Here is a 12,569-nt window from a genome sequence, read left to right on the forward strand (position 1 = left end):
TTTTAGGAACACGCAGTGTTAGGCCTTATACCACCCAACAAATACTTTTACACAAAAATGTTGCATATTTAAAATGTTACATTTATTTTGAGAAACAATCTGAGGAAAAAATGCATTTTTGTAACATTCAACAGTTATCACAAAATCCGACAGTAAGTCTATCATTTAACTTTTACACAGCCAATTTGGAACCAAACAAGAACACAGTCACATACAACACACCGCACAGAAGCTCAATTTAACTTTGATCTTTAAAGGCCTTAAAAAAAAACATACAGCCTTTTTTTGCTATGTAAAACATAAAAACATATCAAAAAGTTACATTTTCGTTACTCTAATAAAAATGGTGTGTCAATAACAAATCAGGCAATTTCTCAAAACACTACAACGGTGTCAACTTTGTGTAATTTCCAATCTAGCTTTAAAATTCTCTCCTGTTCATTTTAACAAAAGTTTTAGGAACATAATTTTTTTGTCTTGAGGATGGAAATTACACCGTTTGATATAATAATTACAATTTAGAAACATGTCAATGTACTGCATGTACTGCAAGTCCACTAGTTAGTAGGCAAATTAAATAAACTGATTGTAAAAAAGTGTGTTTTATAAGGTTTTCTTCTGGTAACACTTTACAATAATAGTGCATGAATAATGATGTAATAATATGTAAACTAAACATTATTATGAACTAATGATGAGTTAAGGCATGTGCTAATCATGAACTAACTTTAACTACAACATGGGTCACATGAGTTCATTGGCTACCTTAATCACTTGTTAGTACATGTTGTTAATTAATGTATTAATTAACATTTAAGTTTAAGCTAAATGTAATCAACAAAAACTCATAAGCCGTTAATATATGATTATGTCATGACTTGGAGGGGCACATTATCATTAACTTATCCTCAACTACTTATGAACATGAGTGTTTAAACTGTTGATGTTGACAGAACACCTTTCTATTGTTATTAAGTGTATGCGCACTAGACGGACGTGCATAAGGAGTTCATGAGTAGTTAAGGATGGGTTAATGATGATGTGGCCATCCAAGTAAGGTCATGATATAATTCTACATTAACAGCTCATGAATTTATGATGGTTAAATTAAGCATAAACTAATGTGGTGCTTAATACAGGGTATATGCAGGAATCCTAAAAGTAATTTCAATACCTTTTTAAGACATTTTAAAGATCTTCACAAAATATTTTAAGACCTCATCAAGTTCAAATCAGTATCACACGTTTAACTTAATAAACAGTTGTAGTTAAATAAATTAATGGAGCACAACCATGCAGCAGATCTCAGATAAGCTCAGAAGAAACAAAGCTTGAAAGATTAAATTATGTGACTGTTTTAGCGACAGGGTTCAGACGCTGTTTGAACTCGTCTTTCTCGTCTTTTTCTCGCAAAGACGGAGGAGCTCGGCCGGATGTGCCCGGGCCGAACCAAACGCATAGATCGAGGAAAATAAATATATTTATGCTTTTTTGGAGTCAAACACTTCGGACAACGTTCGAAATTTAGGACCTTGTAAAAATTTGATTGAGACTTTTTAATACTTTTAAGGGCCTTAATTTTCCTCATAATTGATTTATCAACTTTTAATACTTTTTGGGACCACGTGGACACCCTGTAATAAATGAATTAACAAACAATCATGTACCAACAAGTAATTAAGGCAGTCGTTATTAACACACAAATTCCTGTGACTCATGTTGTAGTTAAAGTTAGTTCATGATTAGTGCATGCATTAATTCATCATTAGTTTATAATAAAGTAACGTTTAGTTCACATTACATGTTACCTATTTTCTTCCCTGAGCCAAAGGAGCTCAGAGTTGAAGAAACATGCACGCTCGGTTGATAGGTCTGAATTTGGTGTGCTTTTTAATCTAGAAAACAGTCTGTATGTAACTAATTTGAGTTATGTTAAATTAAGTGGTAATAGAGGAAACAGTTTGGCTTTAAAAGAAATGACCTCCCAGCACAATAATGTTAAATCTGAATGTCCATTAAACAGAGTTAAAAACATTCTTCAGGTTTTATAATTGATTTCACAGCTAGCCCAGTATAATCAGTGCACAATCTCAAAGTCAAACGTAAGGCATTCCAAACATATACAAATATATTCAGTGTGCACTGAAAACATACATAATAGCTATTGAAATACTTGTAGCAAAACAAATGTAAACAACCACGCTTTATAATACAAGAGCAGCTTACGGAAGTGCTGTTTATGAATAACCAAAAGAAGAGAAAATCCTACAAACTGTTCAACTGTGGCTCACATGTTGCAGAAGAACACTTACACTTACCGAGACAGCACTGAACCCCTGTGTGGCACGTTTTCACAGAAATCAGCAAATTTCACGTACAAAAAGAAATATCTTATAATTATTGTTCACCGTAAATACTTTCATATACATTGCAATATTTAAAAATCATATTTTAGTTTCTGTTCATTGACAAGAATGAAATATGTAATATTCAATCCCAAAATATTCAAACAATTATCTGAAGAGTATCGCATCTGATAAACTCTCAGAGATTCAAAATATACAGTCTACATTTCAAATGTACTTTTTTTTTACATATCGCTGAACTCCTGAAAGTTGGCACTGAAGATTTAGTAAAAGGCATACAAAAGTCCACAGGGAGTACAGATGGCAATTGCACTTGCTCAAACCACAGTGTCTGAAAATGTTAAGACCAAGAGACCCAGGATCAAAAGACACTGAACTACACGTCCACATCAAGACTTACATATTAAAGCTTGAGTATATAATACAGAGTCTTGAGGAATCACCTCTTGAATCTTTCATTTTAGCATTAGCACTTTAGCTTCTTCACTGTTCTTCATTTGCTATGTGGAGTCTGTCGGTATGGGCCTGTGAAACCTCACAGCCTGTCTTTGCGGAAAGCTTGGCTTGCTTTTTTTCTGATCCCAGCGACATAGCAGGATCATCTTGAAAGTGCTACGAAAAGTTTTGTTGCAAAGTGCGTAGCACATAGGATTTACTGTACTGTTGACGTAACATAACCAATAGCCTAGCGCCCAGAGGTTCTCAGGTATGCAGCCATTGCAGAAAGTGTTCACCAATACCATGATGTTATAAGGCGTCCATGTTATGATAAAAGCAAAGAGGATGGCGCTTAGAGTCTGTGCTGCTTTCTTTTCCTTTATTAGCGACATGCGCTTGCGCTTGGTGATTTGTGTCCTTGCGCGAGCTGCAAAACGTTTTGCTAAAGCTGCCTCTTTGAAAGTTATTGGTGCTGAGGGAGATTTGATGGTGGTGTTAGTGCTGTCTGTGGTGGTATCTGTTGTCGGCTGTATTGCAGACATTGACTGAACTTTACTCATGCCACCCACAAAGCGCTTGTTCCCGTTGGTGACAGAGCGTGAGATGCTGCCATCCCTGCTGTCCTTCTCCTCGGCTGACCGTAAGGGATCTTCCTCTGTGTCCAGTTCCTCACAGGAAGTGACCTGGGAGTTGACTGCGGCCCTCACGCCAGGCAGACTGAGAACAATTGAGAAGATGGCTCTTGTTGTAGATGGTGCGCTCTCGTCTTCATCAGATGAACCCGAGTGATCAGCTGAAAGTCCAGCGTCGTTGTTGTTCCAGCTGTCACTGCTGCTCTGATCTGCCTCCCTATTTGGCCCACTTTTATCACTGCCACCAGACTTCCACCCCCAACAGTGGAATCTCCCACTCAGACTGTGAACAGAGGCTTTTTTATGACCAGGTTGGCCCAGTTCAAAGCTGCTGCAGCTCCTAGAGCTCCCTCTAGTGGCGTGGAGATGGAATCGTGGTCGCTCAACACCTCCAAATCGTCCACCTGAACCTTGCAATCCAGCAAGTTCCCGTGATCTGTTTTCTGTCTCTTTGTATATTCGCCAGTATAAAACGCTCATTATCGTCACCGGCAGGTAGAACGCCGCCATTGCGGTGCAAAACGTAATAATAGGCTCGGAGAGAAACTGAATGTAGCATTTATCCTGTGGAACAGTTCTTTGTCCTACGAAATACTGCCAAAACAAAATGGCAGGTGCCCAAAGAATGAGTGACACAAACCATGCCAGGCCAATCATCACTCCTGCTCGCTTGGTGGTGCGTTTGGCACGGTACGTCAGAGGCCTCGTAATGGAGAAATATCGGTCAAAGCTAATGACAAGCAGATTCATGACAGATGCATTGCTGGCTACGTAGTCTATGGCTAGCCAGAGGTCACATGCCCAGTTTCCCATCGCCCACTGGCCCATGACGATGTAGGCAGTGTACAGGTTCATAGAGATGACCCCAATGATGAGATCTGCCACGGCTAAGCTGAGTAGGAAGTAATTGTTAACTGTTTTGAGCTGTCGGTTGACCTTAAATGACACCATGACCAAGATGTTGCCGATAATAGTAATAAGGGAAAGCAGGCCTGTAAAGACAACGATGAGAATGACCTGCCAGAGCGAGTGTCCACCCAGAGGATCATAGGATTGACCTTCAGCCTCAGCATTACTCCCATTGAGCTTGAAAACAGCAGTGAGGTTGACGAGGCTTGTGTTCTGGAGCAGTGGCCACAGAGTGGATGCCGGGTACATTCCCACTCCGAGGGTGTCGGATGGAGAGAAGTGGCCCAACTCGGTGCTGTTGGAGTCCATTGTGCAGGCCGGGCATATTCTGAAAAAGGAAAATATTATTAAGTTATTCTTAATCATTTGATATTTAAGTCAAATGCTTGCGATGAAAGCTGACAGAAAGTGCTTTGCACATTTAAAGGGTGGTGATGCTACTAAAGATCCAAGGTTGCTGTTGCTTTATATCTACACTAGAGGGTGATGTTGATCCACTAAATCAGATCATCAGACAGGTATTAAACATTCAGTCCTTTTTAAAAACTTTGAGAGGATTAAACAAAATACTTTCTCAAATATAGCATAAAATACCTAATTGGAATCTTTCTGCAGCCAAATATGTAGATGTGTAAGCAGCAGAGTATGTGAAAGATATGAAACAGTTGATTTTAGTGAGAGAAAAAAAAAAAAACATTAAATCAAACATCTCCAAACATTAAGTATTGAACAGTCATTGATCTTAAAGAAATCTTTTATTATTTTAGGAATACATCGGATGAATGATTAAATACTGTATATATATATATATTTTTTTTTTTAATGCACAAACAACAGTTCCCAAATTTCCAGAGAATGAATAATGCTGTAAAGGAACTTGCTCATTATACATATTTTTACATTGAAAAAACAAAAATGAACCAAAAAATCTTAGAGCGATTGTAATTAAGCTGTGCTTGTAGCCTTATCTCCCTATTACAAATTAAAAATTCTCATAGGTCATAGGTGGCATTTCATTATCTGCTCTCACTTGGAACGTCTTGTTCTAAGAAATTTAAATTACACCATACAAAAGTGAAAATTAGGTTTGTCCCATGTGAATTCATAAATAAATCCAGTCTTTCATAGAAAGTTTCCCACAGAACTGTCAAAACTTACAAAACACAAACAAGCTCAGGCCTTTCATTAAAAGTATAAAATAAGCTAGTGCATGTATTTTCATTTCTTAAAGAGTGAAGGACCGTTTTAATAATGCAAAATAACACATCAAGAGATAAATAACTCAATATGTTTTCAAAAATAGATCCTCCTTACTAATGGTGCTGTGGAAGTACACAAAATAGGTCTGGATAGGAGATAACGGATACACAACAATAAGATGTTGTTAATATAATGCTAGACTGAATAACTTAATCCAGAACAAAATTACGTTACATCGGACCCAACAAGAACATAAAAAACATTGAACACTATAAAAACCTAACATAATAAATAAGCTTTTAGAATTTCAGAATTATATGAAAATATAGTTATGTCAAATATAACCCAATTTGAAATAAAAAAACAAATCACAGAAGGGAATAAAAAAATTACTTAAAAAAACAATTGCACAGTTTGTTATAATAACTATAATATTAACAATTTGTGCTAGTTTAACTATTTATAGATTTATTATGCTATCTATCAATAGTATTTAAAGCATGGTGTTCAAAAGTCTTAACCTTGTCTTAATTCTATAAAATCTGAATAAAATGTGTGTTAAAGCTAGTTTCCATGCTAAAGCACAAGCTCTGCATTAACATACTAACAGCTAGCAGATCAATATGTGCAGTGTTTCTGAAGAACATTTTCAAAATAGCTGCTATACACTTCAGTTAAAAGCTGTGACACTCAGTCTCAGAGCTAGCAGACACACGAACAGCAGGGGAAAATGTTCACGTCGAGATAAACCATGGGCGAGGTGTTTCTTTACTTTATTCTGCAAGAGGAAGTTGTTGCGGCTCTTTCCCAGAATGCCTCATAAATGCACAGTTAATCTCCTTGATAGAAGCACAGAATAAAATGTAACTGGCTCATGGCCAAGGACGGATAAACATCTCAACGCTTCATATAAAAATCATATCTAGTTCTTAACCAGAAGTTACACACAAATACACACAAACAAATGTTCTTTCTTTAAAAAAACAATCTTACAAATTTAAAAATAAGTCTAAAAAGGCTGCTCTTGAAGGAAAGCTGACAATCATAAGGCATCATAGAGCAGAACAGGCCTCCATTACTAAATATAGTCATCATAAACTTTCAAAAGAAAGCACTGATTCTGAACCAAGAGCATCTGTCTTAGTTTCAGATACTTTTTCATCTTGATAAGGCAATGGGATGCAGCAGAGAAAAGTAGACGAGATGCGAGATTAGGGAATGACGGTCTGAACACATAATCACATTGTCGCTAAGATACTATATATGGGCTTGCCTTGCATATTTTAAAAAGAGAAAAGAACAAATGGGTATGACCATTGCTATACACACACACACACACACACACACACACACACACACACACTGCAGAGTCAGAGGTAATTAGCTATTGGATTCGATCTCAGTTCTTCTAAAGCAGAAACAAAGGATAATTACCTTACAATAAGCAGAGTCGTGTTTAAAACTGAGAGAACAAAACAGTCACGCACAAACTGGTTTGTTAAAAAATAATAATAAAAATGGGAATAATTATAAAAATATACAGACTTTTTTGTCTGAAAAATAAGTTGCTTATTAAAAGTTTTTTTTGTTTTTGCATGACAGTGCCTTTATTTGTGTAATGGGTTTAAATCACCCACTTCGAATGTTATCACTGGTTATCAGCTGATAGATATGGGCTACAGAAGGCTGCTATCATCCATCCACATGGGTAATCAGCTATACTGATAGAAAAGACTCAAGATCTGTTTTTACATTACTGTGACAGTTGAGTTTACATTTGGAGTAGGGGTAAATGTTATAAAAATACAATTAATGGTACATTTAATAAAGAATATAAATAATAATTATGGTGAATCAGCTATACTTATAGAGAAACCTCCAGATCCAGATCTGTTTTTGCATTACTGTCATGAATGGGTTTAGAGTTGGAGTAGGGTTAGACGTTAACAAAATACAATCAATGAGAAATGTAATAAATAATATAAATAATTATTGTTAACTTCCGGCCTCATTCATATGTGATCTATAGTTGATTAAGCATGTAGAGGGTCTTCTGAGCATACCATTAAGTGCAGAAGGTCCCTACTGGCCCATATGTACAGTATCAGCTGATAACCACTGATAACACCCATTCAATCAAGTGATAACATTCGAATCGGCTGGTTTAAAATGCCTCTATAAAAGATAGCACTGTATAATTTTTGTTCTAAAAATGAACATTTAGAGATGTCTGTCTGAAACAACTACTACATTAACTACATTAATTGACAGACAAATAATATATCAAAATAAATACGGATTTCTCCAGAACGGACTTTAGGCATGAGAAAATGATGGTGAATGTCAAATTGGTAGCTGAAAGTAAAAAAAAAAAAAAAATAATAGTTTAAAATGATAAAATAGTTATTTTTTTGGATTTATTTATGCATTACTGTATTTAATTTAATAGGGACAGAACTAAAAATCGCAGAAAAAAACATTATTATTGTTTGTTTTAAAGGGATAATTCACCCAAAATTAAAATGACCTCATCATTTATTTTCCTACTGTACAATTGGTTTTAAAAAAGAGAAAATGATTCAGAAAAAAAAACTTATGTAGAAAAATTCTGGTTGTTGGCACCTTTTGACTTTTGACTAAAAAATACTATTGAAGTTAATGTGTCAGTCTTTTCTGGTCAATCTGTGCATTTTGGTTGAGTTTAAGGAAGGAGGAGGGTGGAGGAAATTGATCAGTCAGTCAGTCAGCTGACAGTGGCCTCTGACAGAGTTATGAAAGTAGAGTAGGCGCAAATCACTTGCGAGAGAAAATTGAGATCTCAAAAAACGTACACACCAGCCTCTGGCAGCTTCGCAAAAACTGCAAAAAAAATCTGCTGGGATGTATTTGGCGCTCTCCAGAAATGTATATAGGGGTACACAATCACAATGAGCTTGGATTGCAGCAAAGAAGCTCAAATATATTTTTGAAAAAGTAAAGGGTGAGTAAACAATGGTAAATTTTGGGGTGAACTATCCCTTTAAACTAAATTTTCCAGGATTATTGATGAAAATTCAGTAGAACATTTAATTATAAATCTTTGTAACTTGACAAACGTCTTTGACTTTTGGATATTGGAAAGGAAAGAAATGTTCAGAACTATATGAATGATGGAGAACTGCATACAAGACAACTGTAATAGCTGGTAATCTCTTAAATATCATACTTAAGCACAGGCCTTTTGTAAGTAAATATGTCAGCATTCAATACAATAAAATAAAACAAAACCCTCAAAGAAAGCTTGTTGTTAAATACAAGCTTCTTGTTCATTTATCTGAGTGAGAGATATCAGCGGCAGAGAGGGAATCAAACAACAAAAGATGAAGTCAGAAAAAATCTAATTGGCATTGGGCTCTGATTCGGACCCCTGCTCTCCGCGTTCAGCTCTGTGCTTTTATCCTATTAGGATTGTGCTCTGACCTGAAACACACAAGCTCAGATGGAGGACTGCAAACACATTTTGTACAAAACTAGTGACACGCATAGTCGTAATTCCATTAAGTCGAGGAATTTGGGAATTGTCTAAATTTCAGTTGATCCGCAAGCAGCTGATGAACGGGCTGTTGTCATGGGGACCGTGGAGGGAAGCGGGAGGAGGCAAATGCAGTTACAGTCAACTGTATGTTCACATACACACATGTGTGAAATTCAGTGGAAAATGAAACTATAATTCAATTCAAAGGTGAAGAGGGAAGCTGAAGAGAAGTAGATTTTCTTTTATATAAGCCCCACACACAGAATAAACTGCATGTACAGTATAAGCCACAGGTTGTTTTTCCTTTATTCACTCACAGGATTTGAATTCTAGTATTAATATTAGGAAGTTTACAACACAGTATAACATTGATATAAGTTCAAGCTGCTTATGCCAAACGTACCGGCTTCTAGCCAAAGCCCTGATTAAGCTTTTTATATAATATAATAACAAATAGTGGTGTGAAGTAACAAATTACAAATACTTAAATGACTGTAATTGGGTAGTTTTTCCTCAGGAATTATAGCTTACCAAGTTGTTTTAAAAATGTGTACTTTACTTTCACCTGATTACATTTTTAGTGCAGTATTGGTACTTTTACTCCACTGTTTTCCACCTGTAGGCACTACTTTATTATTTTTCTTGTCTATAGGGATTGGCCAGAAGAGAAAAATTGGAGGTAGAGTACTAGAAGGAGAATTATCAGTTTGTGCTTGCCATCCAATCAAATTGCACAAAGAAAATTGAATTATAAAGAACAACCTTAATGACAAAATTGTTACACGCAATGACTGAAAGACTGTTTAGACTGCATGTCACTGATGAGAAGATGGTGTTGTTTACTGTATGATGACTGAAATCACCAAATGACGATTACTAATCACTAAATGTACTACAGAATGTTCCGTTTTCACACACACACACGAGCTAAAATTGATGCATCAACTATTTACAGCATAATACTCACTACTCACTACTCCTGAGTACTTTTAAAGGGCTACATTTTACTCATATTTTGAGCAATATTTACAACAGATACTTTTACTCTACTTGCACATTTTTGGATAAGTATTGGTTCTTTTACCTGAGTATGATTTTTCAACACTTTTTCCACCTCTGATAATAAAACTGTACAAATATATTTATAATATACACACATATACCAACTTATAAAAAAAGACAATCGCTAAACAATTAGTGTTTACACCTCTCCTGTTCAACATGTATATGCTCCCTCTGAGCCAAATAATGAGAAAGAACCAAATCTCCTACCACAGCTACACTGATGACACTCAGATCTACTTAGCCTTACTGCCTAATGACTTTAGCCCCTCTGCCAATGCATTGATGAAATTAACAGTTGTATGTGCCAAAATTTCTTCAGTTAAAGAAAACTAAAGTCATTGCATTTGGGAACAGAGATGAGGTTCTCAAGGTGAAAGTGCATATTGGTTCTAGGGGTCAAGCAACAAAAACTAAGGTCAAGAATCAGCATAATATCATCTCCAAAACATTGCAAGAATTAGATGCTTTGTTTCCTGTTAGGGCTAAAAGAAACGTGTTCATGCTTTTATCAGCAGCAGCATGGATTACTGTAAAGGATTCCTCACAGGCCTTCCCAAAAAGACAGTCAGGCTGTTGCAGCTCATCCAGAATACTCCTGCCAGGATTCTGACCAGAATCAGAAAATTAGAGCACATCAAACTTGTCCTCAGGTCTTTACACTGGCTCCTAGTTTACATTCAGAATAGATTTTAGTATTGTTACTTGTCTATAAATCCCTAAATAGCCTAGGACCTCAAAGAATTACAGATATGCTCACTGAATATAAACATAACAGATCAATCAGATCCTTAGAATCAAATAAACTAGAAATTCCAAGATTTCAGTCAAAGCAGGGTGAATCCGCCTTCAGCTTTGCCCCTCCCTGCTAGAATCAGCTTCCAGAAATGGTCAGACATGCTCCAATATTAGGCTCATTCAAAAGCATGTGTTAGCTGTGCCTTTACTGAATGAGCACTGTGCTAAAGTATGCGTGACAGATCGCACTATTATGTCTTTCTTTTCTTTTTTGATCTTTAAAGTATGTGATTTAACACATTTTAATCAGATTTAAAAATATATATTATTTGTTGTTTTTATTTTCTTGTATTTGTTTCTTTTATTCTTGTTTATTTAAAGCACTTTAAATTACTATTGTGTATGGAATGTGTTATAAATAAACTTGCCTTGCAAACCTGATTTAGTTTGCACCACTTTTTCAAATTTCTTTAAAATACGTTTAAATTGGATAGCTTTTTTAAATTCACTTGGCAGGCTACTTTCCAAAGCAGTGTGCTGTACCTTGAACTGAAACCCAATTTATCTTTGGTACTGTGCAGTTTTATTGGATACGCTTCTTATAATGACCCTTTTGCTGCTTGATCTAGTTATTAATTGGCATATAATTTCTGGAGAGAGATGATGCATTTTTGTAACTATACACAAAAAAAGACGAAACTAAGCAAACTATATTTATGATGACATTGAATTGTTTTATTCAACACTTTTGTTTGTTTACAACCTATGAATTAGCAATTACATTTTCACTAGTTAAATTCACCAGTTCTTCATATTAGAAATTTGATTTAATCAAGACTGTAACAATGCCCGTATTGATATCATCAATTTCTGTAGCAATAGTCTAATTTAAAGCAGAAACCAAATTCTCTCAATATCAGGATAATATGCATAAATATGTCAGTACAATTAGTCGGTTTGCTTTTTTAATTCAATTGGCAGGCAAAGCAGTGCACCCTGAACTGAAACCCATTTATTTTTTTGTCTTTAGTATTGTGATTAGATACACTTCTTATAATGACCCCTTTATTGCTTGATCAAGTAATTAATTAGCATATAATTTTTTGGGAAAAATGATTTACATATTTGAAACAAGAGGCACAATAGTAAAAATGTCATATATATGAATGGCATAATTCGCTTTTGTTTTTATACAACCAATGTATTAGCAATTACATATTCATATCAGTAATTTGATTTAATCAAGTGCTGTAACAATGCCAGTATTTGATGTCAGCAATCTCCACTAGCAATAGTGTAATTTAAAGCAAAAACCAAAATCTCTTAAAACCCGATAGAGGAATTTATCATTTTAATTAGAGAAAAGTTAATATTTTATATAAAAAATGTATATACTAAAAATGAAAAATGCTGGCTTTTCATGTTTTATGTGTACTTAATATACAAACTGTATAATAAATCATCTTACTCCAATCACACACCTCAAAGAAAACATTCTGCAGTTCTACATTTTTAAAATGCTTATTTCTGTATGGAAATACAGAATGGCTTAATGTTAGCACTGTCGCCTCACAGCAAGAAGGTCACTGGTTTAAGTCACCACAATGTTCTCCCCGTGTTGGCATGGGTTTCCTCTAGGTGCTCCAGTTTCCCCCACAGTCCAAAGACATGCACTATAGGTGAATTGAATGAACTAAAATTGGCCATGGT

General features: G+C 35.4%; 1 protein-coding gene across 3 annotated transcripts in view; it reads right to left on the reverse strand.

Annotated features, from left to right (window-relative positions):
• Positions 1–62: 62 nt before the first annotated feature.
• Positions 63–12,569, reverse strand: part of chrm3a (cholinergic receptor, muscarinic 3a) — a 131,929-nt gene continuing 119,422 nt past the window's right edge. For all 3 annotated transcript variants that reach the window (XM_068218847.2, XM_021473088.3, XM_073928385.1), the window contains one exon: positions 63–4,673. In XM_068218847.2, the coding sequence (XP_068074948.1) occupies positions 2,867–4,654 (1,788 nt within the window). In that variant the 5' untranslated portion in view covers positions 4,655–4,673 and the 3' untranslated portion in view covers positions 63–2,866. The remainder of the gene's footprint in view (positions 4,674–12,569) is intronic.

This window comes from Danio rerio, chromosome 17 (genome assembly GCF_049306965.1).
Source record: "Danio rerio strain Tuebingen ecotype United States chromosome 17, GRCz12tu, whole genome shotgun sequence".
NCBI lineage: Eukaryota > Metazoa > Chordata > Actinopteri > Cypriniformes > Danionidae > Danio > Danio rerio.